The 21,091-nt window shown below is 45.0% G+C and overlaps 1 protein-coding gene and 1 long non-coding RNA gene across 3 annotated transcripts; both read right to left on the reverse strand.

The window, feature by feature from the left end:
- Positions 1 to 110: 110 nt before the first annotated feature.
- On the reverse strand, positions 111 to 5,634 carry LOC147996919 (uncharacterized). Its single transcript, XR_015652342.1, has 2 exons — positions 3,266 to 5,634; positions 111 to 1,773 (listed from the first exon to the last, which is right to left on the reverse strand). It is a non-coding gene; the product is annotated as an uncharacterized LOC147996919 (long non-coding RNA).
- Positions 5,635 to 5,660: 26 nt separating this feature from the next.
- On the reverse strand, positions 5,661 to 19,124 carry Lyve1 (lymphatic vessel endothelial hyaluronan receptor 1). Of its 2 annotated transcripts, none has more exon segments than NM_001106286.1 (6): positions 5,661 to 7,647; positions 8,125 to 8,203; positions 8,977 to 9,261; positions 15,278 to 15,417; positions 15,517 to 15,685; positions 18,681 to 19,124. In NM_001106286.1, coding segments are annotated over 6 exon segments (1,032 nt in total). In that variant the 5' UTR covers positions 18,853 to 19,124; the 3' UTR covers positions 5,661 to 7,460.
- Between the last annotated feature and the right edge of the window lie 1,967 nt (positions 19,125 to 21,091).

Below are 21,091 nucleotides of genomic sequence, written 5' to 3' on the forward strand. Positions count from 1 at the left end.
TTCTGTGCCTCAAGGCTGTTGACACACACACATGCAGGCAAAATATTCACATACATAAAAATCAATAAAATAAAATTATTTTGTGAAAAAGGCAAAAAAAAGTCACAGGCTTCGGAAAAGCAAAATATATTTAACCAAGGACTTCTAATTAGAATACACAATTCTTACCCCTTAAAAAAACAAAACAAAACAAAACAAAACAAAAACCCCAAGTGTTTTAAATGGCCAAAGACTGGACGAGTCTTCTAGATTTGTGGATAGCAAATAAGCACATGAAATGATGTCTGATATCGTTATGCAAATTAGAAGGAAAATTAATACCTCAGTGGCTAAAATGAAAAGAACTGTATTAAATATTGACAAAGATGCTGATCAACTGGAATTATAGATTGTCTGTTGGGGATGTAAAACAATATAATCATTGTGGAAAGAGAAGGTAGCCATTTCTAAAAACCTAACCACAAACATCCCAACCACATAATCCAGTCATCCTGCTTCTAGAATACATCCACACGAAGACTAGTACCCCAATATCAGATACTTGCTGTGGTGTGAATGAAAATGGTCCCCATGGGCCCCCAGGGAATGGCACTATTAGGAAGTGTGGCCCTATTGGAATAGATAAGGCTTGTTGGAGAAAATTTGTCACTGGGGTGGGCTTTGAGGTTTCAGACGCTCAAGCCAGGCCCAGTGAAACTCTCCCTTCACGCTGCCCGCGGATCCAGATGTAGAACTCCCAGCTACCTCTGCAGCACCATGTCTGCCTGTGTGCTGCCGTGCTTCCCGCCATGACTATTATGGACTAAACTGCTGACCTCCAAGTCAGCCCTGATTAATTGTTTTCCTTTATAAGAGTTTCTGTGGTCACGGTGTCTCTTCATAGCAATAGAGATCCTAAGACATGTGTTAACCAGTGAATGGAAAACAACTGAGATAACGCCACTCAACGGGATATTGATCAGCAGTAATAAAGAATACACGACTGACACACTTAACAATGCGGAGGACCTGAAAGACTTAGGCCGAAAGAAGATGGACCTTCCAAAGAATTCTAGAACAGCCCCTGCCCCCCAGGAACCTTAAGTGACAAAATCAGATCAATGGTTGCTCAGAGGACGGTGTCAGACAGGAAACACTACAGTGTTACAATGGGGACTAGAGGTGGCTAGCTCAATGGTGAAACACTGGCCTAGCATGCTTATGCTTTGGTTCCGACTCAAACGCCAGTCCTCCAAACCTTCAAAGGGGTAAGAAGAAACATTTTAGGGTACTAGGGTACTGTCTTAGAACATGATTCCACAGACATGAATGTAATATGAAAACTTCTCAAAATGTGCATGTTACTCATAGATAGCTTTTTTTTTCTATTCTTTTTTTCGGAGCTGGGGATCGAACCCAGGGCCTTGCGCTTGCTAGGCAAGTGCTCTACCACTGAGCCAAATCCCCAACCCCAGATAGCTTGTTTCTTATTATATGCCAACAACATTCCAAAAAAAGCTATGGGGAAAGATATAGCTACTTTATTTTTAAAGGCTCATTGTTCTAACCTGAGCCCAGAAGTCAGAAAGATCACTCTCCATAAAGTACAGTTTTATAAAGTGAGGCCTGTGTTCCTTTTTACAGTGAGTACTACAAAGATTGAAATAAAGGGGAGATTACCAGACCAAGATGATATAAGGTGTTAGTTATATTAAAATAATAAATGGCCAGTCTGGGCAGTTGCTGCTTAGCTAACAAGTTCCTTTTCAGGTTTGCATAAGCATAATGAAGAACCTAGAAGGTAAACAAAAGAAGATCATTATTTTATTAATAAGTATTACTCTAAACATATGTCTTAGTTGCTGTGAAGAGACACCATGACCATGGCAGCTCTTCTGAAAGAGAGCATTTAACTGACGTCTGGCTTACAGGTTCAGAGGCTTCGTCCATTGTCATCATGGCAGGGAGCACGAGGGCATGCATGACACTGAAGAAGTAGCTGACAGCTACGTCCTGACCCATGGGCCGAGAGAGCAACACTGGGCTAGCTGGAGTGGTCATTGGAAACCTCAAAGTTTCAGACGTCAAACCAGTGACACATTTCCTCTAACAAGGCCACACTTCTAATCCTTCTAATCCTTTCAAACAGTGCCGCTTCCTGGTGACTAAGCATTCAAATATAAGAACCTATGGGGGTCATTCTTATCCAAATCAACCACATAAATGATTAACCATCCTCTGTCATAAGGTTATTCTGTAGCAGGACAAGAAAATGTTTTTCTTACATATAATAAAAATGTTGAAATGTTTATAGGAAATTATATCTATATCTATATATCATCTATCACTATCTCTATCTATATATCTATATCTATATATATATATAGAGAGAGAGAGAGAATAAGAGTTATAGAAGAAGTCTCCAAGTTCATCTTCCTATATGAAAGACTTTTTTTCAGTATTCAGAACTTCACAGTTTAGGAAATTTCCACTCAGTAATAATACAAGGATTGAATGCTCTCGAAGTGAATACAGTCCCGTAGTGATGCTCAGAAGCATTTGCCTTTTGAAATGTATATTTTTCTAGGAAGGTATGTCCTAGGCCTCCTGTCAGTCTGTAAGGTCACGGAACATCTGTGTGAGGACTGTGGGAATCTGTGAAAGTCTGTGAGTGGCTGTGGATGGCAAACACAATCAACTTCCTGCATGTGATTGGTGAAACTGCGAGGTTGACAGTGCTGACTAACAATCATCTGCTCCAACATTCCTCACAGATGAGGAAATGGAGATCCAGGGGTAGGACACGATGCATTCAAGAACTACAGAGCAAGTGGGAGAAAGTTGCCTTCAATTTTCAGGGTAGAGTACAGAAAAACTAGTTATCCATGGATACGTTCAAATCTCTGGTTGAACAGTGGTGGCGCTGTCTTTTAATCCCAGCAAAGCCAGGAGGATCTCTGAGTTGGAGGATAGACTATTGGTCTACATAGTGAGTTCCAGGACAGCCAGGACCATCCAGAAAAACCCTGTCTTGAGGGGGAAAACACCCAAACCATCAAATCTGTCATCTTCTAGGATGCTGCACTCTGGTGTTTCTATAGCCCAGTCCATGCTTTCTTTTGCTGGCTTCTACACTCTGGTGTAGGGCACTATGGGCACTATAGTCTGCCCTTAGCCCTCTGATCTTATTCTCAAACCCTTTGTGGGGGGACTCATGCATCCCTAGCTTGATTTTATGTATTGCCAATCCAATCCTGCATTGCTATGTTAAGAGGGAAGCTCTTACAGTAGGCATGAATGAACAGCAGCGATGGCACCAGAAGTCAACAACATTCACATCAAAGTGGCTTCAGGATCCAAGTGTCAGTACTGGTGTCAGCGATACCAACTGAAGAGCTGGCAGTGCCCCGAGGACTCTGTGGTGGTGGGAGAAGTGACATCAGTCTCCAGGAGAAAGGTGTTGTCTGAGAGGGAGCGCTGTGATATTTAGGTTGGTGCCAGGGAAGCAGTGTGGAGGATGGCAGGCTCAGTGGGCAGTGCCAAGAAGCTGTACCCAGTGGAGTCAGTGGAACTGGTGGATGAGGTGGCACCTAGAGGAAATGGTCACAGTGTTTGGTGGGAAATGGAAAACCCAACAGAGATGGTTGGTGTGCTTTGTGGGAGGCACAGCAGTGAGCGGAGCAGAATTAGGCCAAGGACAATAGGGAAAACTCAGTGACACGCGGATGAGCCACACTGGCTTGTGAGCGTGTTGAGAAATATGCCCGTGGATAGCCTGGAGGGTTGGTACATTGATCCAGAAGTGCCCTTCTGATTTTAGATAAACCAGAAGGGTTGCACGTCTGCTTTAACAGATCCAGGGCAAAGAGGAACGGAGCAGTGCCTCTTGAACCATAGTTTCAGGAGAGAAAAATAAAGGAAGTCTAGCCATTACAACAAGGACAATTTCCTCATTCTCCTCCATGTTGTGTTAAGTCAGCCAATTACCCACCCCACAGTCCCAGGGTCTCTGAGGAAGTTATTCTCTTCCCATAGCTGGAGACTTGAGTAGGATTCATAATGAGAAGTATACAATGGGAGTTAAAGATCCGCTTATCAACACCCAGCAGTCAGTTCTAATTGACTCAGGGAGGCTCTTCCTCCTCACAGAAGCGAGCCTCAGCTTACTACTCATCCTGTCATTCGGAGTGAGCATCAGTGTGTTTGTTTATCTGCATTGGAAATTCCCATGCAGGGCAAGAGTCCGGCAGACAAAGCCTTATTTCCATCTAAGTTAAGATCAGATTTGCCTCTTGTCTCTGACTTTATCTCTAATGCCTACTAGTTCCATATACATAAATCAACACCTACCCCCCCAAAAAAGCAATCACAATTTCGCCCACGATAGTTCTTGATTGCAGAAGTAAGTCGATGTCAACCCAGAGAGAAAAGATCATGTTTAATAGCCATATTTGTCCTTTTTGTTAGTTCACAGTTGTGTTCTGCACCAAGAGAAAGCCATCAAGACAAAACTTAACTCAGCAGGAACACTTCGTTGTATAGAAAATATTCTTAGCACTTACTACTGGTCTCAAAGTTTCCACGCATTCACTCATTCAGAATTTTCTGAGAGCCTACTTTATTTATTTTAAAAACAATTTATTTATTTTTATTAATATGTATGAAGGTTCTGTCTGGATTATGTCTGTGCACCGCCACATGCATGTCTGGTGCTCACAGAGATGAGACAACGGCGTTGAACCCCTGAAACTGGATCGATGATGGTCATGAGCTGCCATGTGGGTTCTGGGAACAGAACCGAGGTTTTTTTCAGGAGCAGCCAATGCTCTTAACATTGAGCCATCCCTCCGGCCCTGTGAGAGCTTACATTGTATGTGGTCTCTCTATGTATCTTCATAGTTGTTAAGAATGAAAGGAAAGATAACGTATGCAATTATAACAGTGCAACGTGGCATTCCCTAGCATGGCAACACAAGCAATCTGCACAGGGGGCAAGAAGCAGTCATTACTGTAGTAGGAAACAATCCTATAAAGTGTCTTTCCAAGCTCCCCACTTCCTGGTATGCATGCGCTTGCGTATGCCTCTCTTCCTATGAGTGAACGGAACACAGACGCCTACTTCTGACTTATTTGTTATTGGCACCACGTCCAAGACTAAGCTTAAAAGACGATGACTGCTCTCACTGTCACTCTTGCTCTCTGGATCCCCTCTTGCTGCCTTTCATGTGAACTCTAAAACAAAATGGGATGTAGGACCTGAGTCCCAAGTAACAGACTACAGTGTATGAACTGAACTGTGTAGCCATTGTCTCACGGCTGTGACCAAATAGCAGAGAAGAGAGGAAAGATTTGTTCTGGTTCACAGTTTGAAGGAACAGCCCATGACAATGAGAAGGCATGGTAGTGGAAGCAGCTAGAGCATGTGGCAGCAGCACTAGGCTGCTGGCTCATGGACCGGGAGGCAAGCAAAGGGTAGGAAGTATGTCTAAGCTATAAACCTTAAAGCCTGCCCCAGACCTATTTCTTAAAAGACTAGCTCCCAAAGGGTCCACAACCTCTCAGAGCAGCAGAATCAGATGGAGACCAAATGTTCAACCACACAAGGCTGTGAGAGATGTTTCACATTAAAACTGTGACACTGACCAATTTAAATGAGACCATTTGAAGCAAAGACAGCCCACAGGGTGATATATGTATTTCTGTGTCCATTTTACTTTTGCTAAGTAAAGATTATGATGTATCCCTTAACTTTTGCACAAATACTGTTTCTATGGAAATAAAGGAGCAAAGGAATTTCTAAATGCTTTATTTGTTGGGGACACAAACATTTCTTCTCCTCTAAGATTCTTCTTGATAGAAAACATAAGAGCTTGGTAATGCATTTGTTAAAGGGACACGAAGTGTCTATGTTGGTACATAGAGGCAATACTACACTTTCAAATACACTGGCAATAAATTAAGGTTGTAGTCGTTGCTGTATTAGAGAAAATGAATGGGTTAGTCTCAGCAACAAAAACTAGTCTGAAAATAGATAAGCTAGTGTTATCAAAGCTGGAAAAAATATTAACTTCAGCCCACACTCCACTATACGTAAGTGTGCGTTGAGTAATGTCAGCTATGGAATGTCATGCCTTACACAGCACCTCACGGCTTTAAGTAAACTTTTACCAAGTCTGAGCTGTCTGTGTGTCAGCATGATACCTCCGGGGGGAAATGCCACACCATGAAACTTTATCTCATGTGGAAAGTTATTTTTACAATTTTGTCTGAAAAGACCGCCAGGCTAAATGTCTAAGGTATGCATGAAAGGGAAGTAAAGTTCATATTTAGACTGAGGCCCTCTAATATATCATTATGTATGTGCAAGTATTCCAGACTTCAAACATAATCTGAAATTTGCAACACTGTTGGTACCAAGCATTTCAGGTAAAGAGTTCTCAGCTTGTAGTAGATTAGCTGACAGCATTTGGGGGGGGGGGTGTGCTTTTCTTTGTTTTTTTTTTCCTTTCTTTCTTTCTTTCTTTCTTTCTTCCTTCCTTCCTTCCTTCCTTCCTTCCTTCCTTTCTTTCTTTCTTTCTTTCTTTCTTTCTTTCTTTCTTTCTCTCTTTCTTTCTCTCTTTCTTTCTCTTAACCTTTTAACATAGTTGTTTTGCCAGCAATGGGTCCTGTAATTCAAGTGAAAATGGAAATTCATGTTTTTGTTCGTTCCTTTGTGTGTATGCAGGGTTGGATGGATTCTGGGGATTGGACTAGAAGCCTTGTTTGTACACGCCAGGCAAGTGCTTTACCACTGAGCCAGCAGCTCCTGGCCTCTCTCGTTTTTAGGTTTCTTATAAAAGCGTGTTTATCTCTAGAGAACATCGGCAACAATGAAGAGAAAAGAAAGTGTGTCTATGTCCTAAGAAGTGATTCAGATCAATTAACTGAGAGGCTTCCCGACCCCGCCTGTATTTTATAGTCTCTGCCAACAAGGCTGCTATCTGGGCCCCAGCTCCCATCTTGTGCTCTGTTTATTTTGGCTTCCCAGAGATTAGGTCTCAGTCACCAAGCTTTCTATGACCTTCTGTTGTTTTCCCTTGCTTATTTTACATGTGCCTGGTTCCAAAGAGCCTGGCCAGGAGGTGTGTTTCCCTGTGGGAAGGTTTTGGACTATGGGGCTGGCCATGTCTCATGGACTCTGTCCCTCATCTGGGATCAGGCAGCCTGGATACCTGTCTCTGAGTGTGAGTTGAGGAGCTGTTGTAGGGCCTGGTGCTTCGAAAGCTTCCTCTACTCTCTGGTCTGCCATGAGGCGCAGACGGGCTAGCAAGGCTGTGGGAAGGTTGGAGGCCAGAGGGTAGAGTCTGGGGAGGACTGCAGTAAGGAAAGGGCTCCTTCTGGTGAAGTCTGCAGTCCTTTTCTCATTAGGAGCCAACAGTGGCTTGCTTCTTTGGTTTGGGCATGAAACTTGCCTCGGGTGTACCTCCTCCACTCTCGTGCACCTAAACTTCAGCCTCTAGGCACCGCACTGTAGTTTTGGGTGGACTCTTGGGCTCCTCTGAGTTTTTAACCATTTTCTTTGATTCTTCATTAGCATTGACATCATCAGCTTTCTCTTCCTTTACAACCTTGGTTTCGATCATTTCCTTCTGTTGATTCTTGTTTGTGAAAGGGAAGGCCTTCACATACCTGTAGGAGTATACATATATCTCAAGGAGAGACTTGAGGTGGTACACATCACAACAACTAGGACTTTGTCTACCATGGGACAGACTGGCACAGTCTCCTGAGTGCCTTTACTTCAAAGTGATGCTAATATAGGCATATTCAAATATATCACTCCCACATTTTAGTGGAATCATTCCTATTGGACAGTGTCCATAGGCTGGACTTTAGGTGTCCTCATGACCCCCACCCCCAAACCCAACTCAAATACGGCCTAAGATCTTTCCTAAATATTGACCTCTCCATTTTCATTTCTTGAGTCTGATGCCCACTGGCCAATATCTACTGTCTAGATGGCATATGTGTGCAAAGGTCAGGCGGTAGTGATGTCTAAAAGGGGTGCTGTCTCCATTTTGACCAAATGCCAATAACAACCATGGAAGAGCATAAGCTAGTTGCACAGCAAAGGTGACAAGACTGGAGACGTGCCTGCAACCTCACCTTTTCACGTAGCAAACACCCAGCACAGCTGCAGCACCAAAGAAGAAGAGAGCCAGCACCAGCAGGGTTGTGGGGACACCTGGAGGGAAGACAGGGTCCATTGGTCTTTTATGTGCACAACTGTGTCTGTGCATGCAATGGTTCATTCTTACATGAGGTATAGACAAGAAATAGTGCAAAAGACCCTTCTTTGTGACAATTCTAATCACACACGCACATACACACACACACATATACACATCTAATTTTATTTTTTGCATTGTATGTGTGCGTGTGTGTACGTAGGTGGCTGCAAGTTCTAAAGTGACACAGTGTAAATGTGCATGTCAGAGGACAACTTGTGGGAATAAGTTCTCTCCTTCTGTCATGGGGGTTCTAGGGGATGAACTAATGTTGTTGGCCTTTGGCAGCAAGTCCCTTTACCCAGCCAGTTACCTCAACAGCCCTCTAATTTGCAATGTGGGTTTTATTTTTTTTTTTTTTACTTCTCCTTTATCATAGCAATGTGAAGAGTAGAGTTTGTTTCTTGAAACCTTGAGACCAATCTCACAGGTCCATTTGGATCACAGCCTCAGGCCATGAAGATATGCATTTTTGTATCTGTAGTAAAGGACAATAATTTATTTTGTGAAAATGCAAGTTTTCAGCAGAGAAGCTCTTTTATGCTTGTGATGGGTCGCCCGACCCTTGTAGCTCTTTACAAAGCTAGCTCTCTGAGTCTGTGGAAGCCGAGCTGTCATTAAGCTTTTATTTGTGGCTGGTAGGTGCTGAGCGCTCTGTCTGGGGATGTGTGGGACGATGTGCCTTGTCTGTCAAGTTTGCCCACCCCATACAGACCCAGAAGACATTCACCTCCAAACCCAGCTGCTTCATTCTTGAATGCTGCTCCACTTTCAACAGATGCTTCTGTTTCTGCATCCATGGTGATAGGTTCTGTGTAAACTTCCGTGATACAAATCATTTTTGTCTTCCGTGCCATGGTGGTCAAAGGTGGAGCCCGGGTGGTGGCAGACACAGACGTTGTGGAGTCTGAGGATGAAGCCGAGTAGGTGTCGCTGCTGACAGAAAACTCTGCTGCAGGGGTTTGAGTGTTGAATGTGGTAGTGATTTCTGGAAAGCAGGAGTTGGCCCAGGTGTCTGTCGGGAGAAAGGAAAGGGAAAGGAGAAGTAAGCTTGGCAATAGGACCTCAGCAGCTTCTCACTGCAGTCAGAACTCAGGTCTCACCAAGATCCAAACAAACCTAATCTCAATTCCCTTCTTTAGCATCCTGCAGCCCCAGGGAGTCAACGAGGCCCTCTGTGAGCCCACCCTGCCAACATCATGAGACTGAAGGCTCAAAAGCCCGCGCTTCCTCTCCACAGCCTTGCTACCCTGCCAGCCCCTCAGCTCTTGCTACACTTTTTTAATCACCCCTGCTTTCTCCGTGATGCCTTTCCCACCCCGACAAGCTCTATCTGCTCTTAGCCAATTCTCTCCAGCTGTCAGGTTTGCTGGTCCTTGCCAGACTTTTCTTTTCTTTTCTTTTTTTTTTTATTATTATTAACTTGAGTATTTCTTATATACATTTCGAGTGTTATTCCCTTTCCCAGTTTCCGGGCAAACATCCCCCTCCCCCCTCCCCTTTCTTATCGGTGTTCCCCTCCCCACCCTCCCCCCATTGTCCCCCTCCCCCCAACAGTCTAGTTCACTGGGGTTTCAGTCTTAGCAGGACCCAGGGCTTCCCCTTCCACTGGTGCTCTTACTAGGATATTCATTGCTACCTATGAGGTCAGAGTCCAGGGTCAGTCCATGCATAGTCTTTAGGTAGTGGCTTAGTCCCTGGAAGCTCTGGTTGCTTGGCATTGTTGTACATATGGGGTCTCGAGCCCCTTCAAGCTCTTCCAGTTCTTTCTCTGATTCCTTCAACGGGGGTCCTATTCTCAGTTCAGTGGTTTGCTGCTGGTATTCGCCTCTGTATTTGCTGTATTCTGGCTGTGTCTCTCAGGAGCGATCTACATCCGGCTCCTGTCGGTCTGCACTTCTTTGCTTCATCCATCTTGCCAGACTTTTCTAGACCGGGTCTCTGGTCGCCCATTCTTGTCCCTGCCTGATCTTATGATCTCATTCCCATCCTTTTGTCCCCTTCTGGAATGACTGTGAACTTCCTGGCAGCAGGAGGCTAGTCTGATTTGATTATCATGGTCCTTCCTCTGTGCCTGGCATAGAGTATATGCTCAGTGAATATTTGATAAGAGGAAGATAAAGGAAGAATGAAAGAGAGGAAGGAATAACTGGGGGTGTATATAAGATACCACTGTAGGGCCAGACCTGAGATAACATCTCTCTGTGCGCAGAGAGGGAGGGGGGAGGGTTTTCCAATCTGTTGGATAGAGTTGCTAGGAAACACATTTGTTGTCTTTTTTACTCTGGGTCAGCCACAGTGCCAGGAGTTTAGCATTCATCAAGGCTTCATTTGCATAGGAAGGTGCTGAAGTTCACAGACATGGAGTCCTCTTGCTCAGCCACAGTTAGGAAATGAGAGGGCTGCACAGTATCTTACAATACAAATTTACATCTATTTTAAATTATCTACAGCAGTGGATGTCACCAGCCAGAATTGTGGCTATGAAAGAAATAGTTTCATTAAGTTGACTTGCCTTTGAAAATTAAATGAGTCACCAGTTATGAGTCTACGGAAGACTGTCAATGTGTTTGACCGCACTTGCATCGAGTCAGGATTTTATTCTATTCACGATACTTTGAAAACAGCCTTGCTCAAGTAAGCATCACCGTTGACCTTTGTTGCCTTGAACCTTCAGGCCTGTGTTCCCATTCTTTAGTCTTTGCTAGCTTCTTTCCTCAGAGAATCAACATTTTAAAACAAAAGAAGGGAAGACAGAAAGCTCAATAGACACTGCTGGGTTCTAACACACGGGCACATGCATAAAGTGCACCCAGTTCCTGCTTCTGGCATGACTTAGGGTAGAGTGTGGAAAGCTGATGGCACTTATTCAACAGACACTTACGGAGTACCATCTCCATGCCAAGCCTGTATTCTAGAAGCCAGACTTAGTCCCTGCTCTCAAGAGGCTTCTGACCATTGGAGGAACAGAGATGATAAAAGATAAATAAGCCATGAATTTCCGAATATTATAAATAGTGAAAAGAAACTTAACCAGGGTGTCGGTTAAACTGATAAGGGTTGAGATGAAGGCTGCATCCTTGGCTAGGGTGATGAGAAGAAGTCTCCTTGGGAGACAGTTCTTAACCTGAGACCCAGTGGTCAAAAGTAGTCAGTCACTAGAGATCTAGGCCAGACACTGGAGGAGAACAAAAAGTGCAAGAGCAGGGACTCAACCGTGCTGAGCCCACTCGACGAACAAGAAACCCAGTGTGACTGAGACAGAGCAGAGCTCATCTGTAGGGAGAGAACAGGATATCCTGGTCAACAGGATGTGCATGATCCGAGAACGGAGAAGTGGGCAAGTACAGACAAGTCAGGAAAATGAGCAGGATCATAGTGTGGCTCTAGAGAATAGTGTGAGTGTGACTGGCAGGAGAAAGCCTGCAAACAGGAGGCAGGGCTGGAAAGATAGACCTGGCCAGGGTCTCCAGACTGCAAGTTACCATGTTAAACGGGCTTGGAATTTGCTCTGTAGGAGAGGGCATTGTCTGCTGGAATCCACAACCCTTCTTAATCATATTCACTATTTTTTCTAAGCATTCTACTTTTATATGCAAAAGACATTACTTGTTACATACTATATTATGTGGGAAGTTACCCAAGGCTGTGGGGCCAACAGCAGAGTAATAGTTACCAGTGGAGGAAGAGTAGAGGAGGGGCTGAGGCAGAGGGAGGGAACACATCCAGGAGCAGAGGAGAGTTCTCGAAAGCTGCACAGAAATAGGAGAATCTAGAAATGTCTGGTTCCTAAAACTTAGAAAGATTAAGAAGAACACAGAAGTCCACCGATAGAAGGCAGGCTGACTCAATGACTATACAGACAGTCACTCGAGCACGTTAAAAACACAGCCATTAAGAATTTGAAACATCTCTATGAATCGGTCCAGACTAGATCCAGGCTATAAGTGAGAAAGCTATGCATAGAGTGGTGCATGCTAGTCCAGCTTCTCTTCTGTGAGAAAAGTTAACAGCGTCCCATAAACCTTTCCTTGTGTGCAAAGCAGAGGCACAGGTGGGCAATGCATAAAGATGAACAATTAGGAATCGGACCTCTCCCTCTCTGATTATCTTGAATAGTGGCCTGTTGATGCTGAGGAAATTGAAACAATAAAAGTTAAGCCCTGTAACCAGCCACAAACAGAAGCAAATAAACCTCCCTGTTCTCAAATGAGGATCTAATCACAGTGGAGTGGGCCTTGTCCAGTCACTTCTACACGGAGTTCCCTGATCACCTGTCCTTGCCGAGCTTTCTCTGGAGACAGGCAAGGGGGCGGAGCAATCCTCAGTTTTATTCAATAGACTCGGTTCCCAAAGATACTGGCTTTGCTATTTTGAAACTGTGGTAGCACAAAAAGATGTATTATCTACTAAGAACGAAGGTTCTGGGTATAGGAGAAGATAGCAAAGCCAGAAAAAGTAAATTATTAAATTTGAGTTGGAAATGCCAACGTCAACGCACAGTTCACGCACATGTGCATGTGCACGTACATGCTCGCTCGTTCGCTCTCTCGGTCTCTTCTTGCTGAGACTCAGTGGAAGCGCCACTAGTAATGTGAATAGTTTCCATGCAGATCTTCTGGTTAGCATGTTGCACCCAAAAGGACCAGAGGCCCAGATGGGAATGAGCTGTTACCTCTCCACCAGGAGCAGGGAGGGTACAAAGTGGGCCTGGGCCTATCTCATCACTAGGGAGAAGCAGTCACCTAAGACTCCCACGTACCGGATTTGAAACATGCACAAGACTTAAAGGAATAATACGTATAAAATTTATTATAATGTGCTCGACACATCGAATAAATCAAATGTCACATGTCTGTGGTAGCATAAGGTGGAGGAAGTGTGTATATACATGCATGCATGTGTGTATGTGTGTGGGGGTGAGAGAGAGAAAGAGAGAGAGAGAGAGAGAGAGAGAGAGAGAGAGAGAGAGAGAGAGGAACAGGGGGAGAGGGAGAGGGAGAGGCTAGCTAATAAATATAGGAAGGAGGACTGATTTAGAAAAAATATTTCTCTGAAGTCCCCTATAAATACTATTTCCAGCAAGGACCACAATAGTAGTTTGGAGTGAGGCTATTTACATGGTACTAAAATATCAACTGTAAGGTTACTTACTAACTCCAAATGAGAAAACATATCCTTCTCACTTCATTTTCAATCTGTTAGTCACCGTCTTGATCAAAGTCAAACAAAATAGTAATAGGAACCACTGACATTCGGTGCTGTTTGTCAGGCTGTGATCCCTACTACACAATACTACAGCATGCCTCCCACACCGACCAGAAGTCGAAGAAGTCTCTTGACCTTTCAGAGTGTAGGAAATAACATGGCCTGAGAGTACAGCATAAACAAAGACAGGAGGAATCAGACTAGTCTGAGGCCCCTTCCTCTCTTCTGTTCAGTCAGAGAGATGGGCACCATAGCACTGTGCTGCCAGCAGGTGGGGAAGCAAGGCAGACGAGAGGCAGGGCCAGCTTACAGGAATGGGGCTGATGAGGTAAGCAGGCACACAGATAACTAACTATTTAACTAAGACATGCTGGAAGGACAGAAGGATGGAGACATGTCATCGGAGTGGAAGGAGAATCGACTTTAAGTCCTGACTGCCGCTAACTCCTGCCCACAAAACACTCTCTCTGAACTGTTGGTGAGGGGAAGAAGCAGGACGGGTGTCTCTAAGGTCACTTATGTCAAAGCTTTCTGCTTCAGAGAATTGCTCGGAATTCCTGGATCCAGTTTTGCTGATGTTGGTGGGCGAACATTATTTCTTAGATCTTACAGATTAGCAATGAAATCTTTCTTGTATATATACGATACTCATACATATATGATCACTCCCTAGTTAACTTTCAGGAAGTCAGACATATGCATATACTCGACAAGAAATGAGTCAAGCAGTCTTCTTACCACACAGCAAACAACTAGCTGGGTGGTAGTTAAAAAGAAACGCTCTGAGAAATGTCGTAGGAAAGCTATTAGGTTAGAGCAGTCAAGGTCTATGAGCAAGACCGTCAAGAGGACGGCAAATCAGTCCTGCTCTCTAGGTTTCAATGCCTTCCTTCAAAAGAGGGAGATTGGTCCTTGTTCTCAAAATGTCAGGTTCAACATGTGAGTCCTGTGGGAGAGTGGAAAGGGTGTGGTGTCAGAGTTACACCCAAGTTTGAACCTTTGCATTGAGACTGTACTTTGAACACGGCTCAAGTGTATCCTCCAATGTTGGTGTGTTAGAATCCAATGTGGCAATGCCAAGAGGTGGTAGGACCCTTAAGGGGCAGAGCCCAGCAGGACGTCATGACGGGGACTGAAGAAGTCAGAGTTCTCCTGGGATCCTGGTCGGTGCTGGGGTGTGTTATACTCCTGCATCCCTCTCTGGCTTTCAATGTCAGCACACTCACCTCTTCTCCCACACATTCCTTCCTTGGTGATGAAATCCTTCCCAAGGTAAAGTTGCTGCTGTGTCACAACCCTGACCAACCTTGACTCTCCAGAAGTGCTAGCTACTCTTCCTTTCTCTGTAAATTGCTCAGCTGCGGGCATTTCATCACAGTAATGGAGAATGTCCAACACAGATACATAAGACAAGTGGATTAAAGCTCTCATAGCTGCATTTCCTTCCCTGCAGATGGGATGATAAGGCTTCCTCAGGGGAAGTCCGAAATTCTGCAAGATAGCTAACGTCTCAACTGCTTTGTCCAGGGGGAGCATCCATAATATAGACATCTGTTTACTTCCCACTTCCTGTTCATCTTATGGGAAACCAGGCAGTGGAGGGAATAAGCCTCTGGAAACCCCCTGTTGTTATGCTGCCACCGGGTCCTATTTTCCCTCATATTTTCCTGAGGGTCCCATTGCTCCCCACAGCCTGGTCTGGTAATATCTAGATAACCCAGAACTGCTTCTGCTGCTGCTCAGGGTTGCTCATCCCAGACAGGTTCCAGATCTTGAGACACCCAGAAAATGTGCCACACGAAGTGACTCGGGGTCTGACTCACCAGATGAGTTGTGGCAATAGACTCTGAACTTTTGGCTGGGGGAAGCGTTCCAAATCAGGACACCTTTGCCATTCTTCCCACACTTGGGATTTGGGGAGATCCGAGGGATGACTGAGAACCGTTCTCCAACCCATCCATAGCTGTAGAAGGGCACACGCATTGGTTGAATGGACGGAGGTTAGGAAGCACCGTGCCTACCGCTAAGCAGGAACACTGGCTTTAGTGAAGCTCTTTCTTACCTGCAAGTCTCGAAGCCAGACTTCTGCGCGGATTCCACCTGGTTCCTGCTGGCCAGAGTCAGTCCCAGAACCTTACAGACCTCCTTGGCTTCTGTGAAGTTCATCTGTGGGTCTGCATTTCTGCCCACGAGGGCGACGCCCATGATTCTGCATGGAGAAATGGAAAGGTCTGGAAAGAAATCATAAAGTCTTCAGTTTGCTTCTGGCTTTGTCCCCAGCTCTCAGGCTCTCCTTCCTCTCAGAGGATCCTTGTCTTAACCCTGGTTTGCGAGACTGGTATTGGACTTAGTTATGATGCTACAAGCCAAGAATATCCCACGAGGACCGCCTACTGGGTTAGACGCTTGTACTGCCTGATGGAGGCTGTAAATCTCGGGACTCAGAGCCCACTGCGCCCTCTGCACTAAGCCCACCACACTGGAGTTTTAGCCTATCAGTTGGTCCCACATGGGGGTCTAGGCGATTTAGATGCTTCGAACTTTATTTAAAGTCTATGTAAGGAAACCTCTGAGAGTTCAAGAAGAACTCGGAGCTCTGGTTAGCAGCATAATCCCTAGCAGTACTCCAAAGCGATGTGCCCCTGTTTTGAAAGAGGCTGTCCATGTATTTGCTGGAAGAGAATGTGAGTTCTCCGTTTCACGTTCTTTCTGGCCGTTGGAGGACACGGGCTCACTCAGAAATTCCTGCAGGAGCCAGCAGGAAATCTTGCAGGGGAGGGAAACTAAATAAAGGAAGTTGAGGTTCAGAGCCAGGGCAGGCTTGGCTATCACCTGCTCTCTGTAACTCTGAGACCTTGCGTTTGTTATTTTATCTTTTTTTTGAGCCCATTTCCTTATTTGGAATACAAAGAGTAATGATTTACTGGACAGAGGGTAGTGGGAGTTATGTGAGTGATTTCTGACAGGACTTAGCATCTCCATATACCAGGTACTAATAGATAGGGATAGCAGTGCCATTTGGGTTCCAACGCATCCTGATATTATCTACCAAAGATTGATTTTCTTGCCAAGGCTGAGGCAATGGGACCTCAGAATATTTTTCTCAAAATCTAGTGGATTTGGGAGCTCTTTTGACACGCTTCTCTGGGACTTAGGGACCTATATAAAATTACCACGCTGTATTATATCCCTTATAGTACCTTACTGCCATTGGGCTTTATCTATGAAAAGCCATTAAAAGGCATTCCAGCCGTGTAAATAGTGGCTATGCAAGACCCTGGCAGGGATACCCAGCCTTCCCACTGTGGACCACATGGATTCTAAGTCTAATGGTTCAAAATTGTAAACCTACTTAAAACATTGTGAAATTTTCTTGTGAGAGTCTCTCATTCCTTCCCTCCCCGTCCCTCTCTCTCATCTCTTGAGCTTCATCTATGAAAGTTCATTTTAAAACACTCCATGGCTCTCCTGCTGTTCATTGGCTGTTGGGATCTTGGGGACAAGTTAGAGCTTTCACATGCGAAGTCACACCCTGTCAGGCCTTGTAGTTGGAATTAAATTAGGTAACTTGTACCTAGCAGAGCTCCAACCCATGAAAAAACAGCCTAACGTACAAATTTCATGCTTTCCAATTTCACTTAGAAATTCTAATATCAAGCTGGAATCCAAAGTTATATTCCAGACAAACCTTTCATAGATTCCTTAGAAAACATCACAGATTATAGGAGTGGTGTGTTCTTGGCAATCTGATCGGGCGGAGTCAATGCCAAGAGTTAGGATCCACTACCTGCGTGGCATTGGATGAAGCCCTCGGGTGCACTGAGACTGTTTCTTTCCACAGAGGAAATGTTTTCCTGACGGAGGGGTCAGGAGTACGCTCGATTCTGAATCTCTCTGTACCAAGCCTTTGAAGAAGTTCCTATCTGTACCTCTCCTCGCCTCACCACGGAGGTCAGCTGATGACGGTAACTTTCTCCTCTTTCCAAGAGTTTAATTTCCTTAGGGGAAAAATGCCATTATTGAGGACAAAGCAAGTAGTGTAGTAGAAATCTAAGAGCTAGGGATGTGGCTCAGTCCAGCGTGCTTACCTAGCATGGGCCAAGCCTGCAGTTCTCGCTGTGTCACAGCATGAAACAACACCACACACCTGCAATCCCTACATCTACTAGGTGAAGGCAAAAAGGACCAGGAATTCAAGATCATTCTCAGCTACAGAGTGAGTTTGTGGTTAGCCTGGCCTACAAGAAACGCCCCCCCCAAAAAGAACAAAAAACAAAACAAAACAGAACAAAACACCCTTCCGAAACAACTGGTATAATTGCAGCATTGCAGTGGGGTGTGTGTGTGTGTGTGTGTGTGTGTGTGTGTGTGTGTGTGTGTGTGTGTGTGGTCTCCTGATGGTATTTCTAAGAGGACCAGGTTTATTTTAAAGTGACAGTTCTGGCATTGCAGTGGTGGGGGTACGACATAATCATCTACTCTAACCTCTCATAAAAGTCAAATCCGGCCAGATATAAGTTAACTCTGAGCATCTGATCTTGATACATCTCCTGTTTCAGGGCATCCTCAGCAGAAGAACGGTTTCTCTTTAATAAACTTGCTACTTCACTTGTGGTTTGTGGCTTCCACATTTTTCTACTATGCCAAATGAGGCTTCTATGAATGCAGCTCACAAACACAGAGGTAACAGGGGTCCCTCCCTTCACAGTTCTGATGGTAAAAATGTAAGCCTGAATTTTCAGTTAATTCCCTGCATATTGAATTTACTGCAGATTAAAATATTGCAGTCCACTAGTGGCAGAATATCCTTATCAAGTTACAACACCTAACAGAGTCGTATAAAGTGTGCGGGATTTAATAAAAGCTCTCCATTTTTCCTCACACTTGATGACTGCCTTCAATGTTCATAACCTTGGCTTGCTTCTTGAATGAAATCCTTTAAAAACAAATGACTTCTCATTTTTAAAAAAAATTTTTTTAAACTATTATCATTAAAAACTTTCCATAACCCCAGATAAAATTCTAAGCGATGCAAAGGTGAAAACGAGTCATTTGGAGAGTCTGGCGGTGCAGTCAAACCCGTCTGACTGAGCAACAAGCCCCGTTCGACCTGCTGACCCCACGAGTCTCCCGTATTCCCAACAGTCCACGGAAAAGAGCAGGGGTAGCCTCGCACGCTTCTCAGAACCTCGTGTAGCCTGTTTAGAAACCCGGTAACACACCTACCTTGCACTTGGACGGTGCCATGGACTGGGTGCCTCGTGGTCCAAAGAGAGGCGAGGAGTAACACCAGGCTGCAGTGCTGGAGCATCGCGCAGACCCCCCAGAGCACTGCAGCGGCCAGGGAGACAATGCAGTCACCACGCAGGATGGAGAGCTCTGGAAATACGTTGCGCATTTCCCCGCTTTCAAGCTTCTGATTTGTCAAAACCACTGGAGGAAATGAGTGGCATCCCTCGAACGCCCAGGCTGTACTTTGTGGATGGCTTTCTGGAACATTTAGCTAATGCTGACTCAGAAAGCACACATAAGTGAGGAAAGCAGATAGCACTGTGTCAGCTGCTGCAGATTTCCCCAGTTCCTACATCCCCCTGCGAGCTCGGTTCCCACACTCTCCCGTGTGATGCTTTGCGAAGCCCATTCATTCATATACTCCCGGGACGGTCTCTGCCTCGAAGAGAGATTGAAGATGGATTGTGTTTCTTTCCTTCCTGAGAACAGTGCCCACCACTTCTCAGATCCATTGCCTTGTAAAGTGTAAGGAAATAATAGTGAGGGTTAGGAGAGTGAGTGTTTGTTAAAACACCAATCCTCCCATTGGAACATTCTACATGCACTGGACAGACCAACATTGCTAGGAGATTCATTTTTTCAGAGACGAGATGCTTAGCACCATGATAGAGGGAATAAATCATCACAACAAGAAGGGAGAAAGAACCACAGGAAGGGAAAATTAACTGTAGAAGGCAAAGCATGTGAGGAACAACTTAGGAGCAACCGAACGACACTGGCTTTTGTAAACAAAAGGACAGGAGCGACTTCTTGGATAAAGGCGGTCTGAACGGCTGTACTAGGGCTAAGCAGTGAGCTTCCAAAATGAGAAAACAATTTATTCATGACCGGTGTGAGAGAAGAGTTTAGACACTGTTAGAATATGGCTGGGGATAAATATTGCTTTCAAGATAGGTTCTTACTACGTAGCCAAAGCTGGCCTAGACCTTTTTATTAAAAAATGACAAGTTTATACATGTAGACAATGTGTTTGGATAATACTCGCCACCATCTCCCCCTCTTCTTAGCTCCTTCCTGTTCCTCCTCAACTCTTCCTTCTCAGCAGGTCTCCTCCTATGCTCACACTGTTTCCCTACAGCCCACTGAGTTTAATTAAGATTATTTAATGTGCATGGAAGTGGAGCTGTTTGCTGTACCAAGACAACTTAGTAGTGGCTAATTTCTGAAGAAAATGATGGCTTCTCCCCTGGCAGCCATTAACTGCCACTAGCTGCTCATGAGCAACCTTCCCTGCCTGTGATGGACTCTGGGCCCACGTGCCCTCAGCTGCTGGGCCTCAGCATGCCCAAAGCTCTCACAGCACGCTTCCTGACTACAGCTCCTACATGCCCCCTCTTCTACCTATATTCCTTGAGCCTTGGGGTGGGTGGGGTGGGGTGGGGATGGAGTGAGGAATGGTGTAAATATTCTGATTAGGTCTGAGCACTAAGCAGCCGCCTACTCTCATCATCCTGAGCAGCTACGAGTCTCTGTTAATCATCATCTTCTTCAAGGGAACTCCTCTGTTCGAGGCAGGTGATTGGAAACTTGGCTGGAATTCACTGCCTCTCCAAATACTACATATAAATTATATATTACACACACACACACACACACACACACACACACACACACACACACACACGCACACACACACCACACATCACACACACACCATACACACCACACACACACCACACACACCACACACACACTACACCACACCACACACACACTACATCACACACACACCACACACCACACCACACACACATCACACACACATATACATCACACACACACACCACACACCACACCACACACACCACACACCACACCACACACACACATCACACACATACACATACACATATCACACACATACATACCCACATAAACACACACCACACACACACACACATCACACACATACACATACACATATCACACACATACATACCCACATAAACACACACACCACACACACACACATCACACACATACACATACACACATACATACCCACATAAACACAGACACACACACACACACACAAGCACACACACCACACATCACACACACACCATACACACCACACACACACACCACACACACCACACACACACTACACCACACCACACACACACTACATCACACACACACCACACACCACACCACACACACATCACACACACATATACATCACACACACACACCACACACACCACACACACACTACACCACACCACACACACACTACATCACACACATACCACACACCACACCACACACACATCACACACACATATACATCACACACACACACCACACACCACACCACACACACCACACACCACACCACACAC

Source organism: Rattus norvegicus, chromosome 1, assembly GCF_021556685.1.
Source record: "Rattus norvegicus strain SHRSP/BbbUtx chromosome 1, alternate assembly SHRSP_T2T, whole genome shotgun sequence".
NCBI classification, from domain to species: domain Eukaryota; kingdom Metazoa; phylum Chordata; class Mammalia; order Rodentia; family Muridae; genus Rattus; species Rattus norvegicus.

Bases quoted from the DNA above. Each gene is read 5' to 3' on its own strand.
- Lyve1 (XM_087658176.1), bottom strand. From the start codon at position 15,659: ATGGGCGTCGCCCTCGTGGGCAGAAATGCAGACCCACAGATGAACTTC. The intron at 15,418-15,516 runs GTAAGAAAGAGC...GCCCTTCTACAG, and splicing joins TCTGGCTTCGAGACTTGCAG to CTATGGATGGGTTGGAGAAC. The intron at 9,262-15,277 runs GTGAGTCAGACC...TTCTCCCGACAG, and splicing joins CTATTGCCACAACTCATCTG to ACACCTGGGCCAACTCCTGC.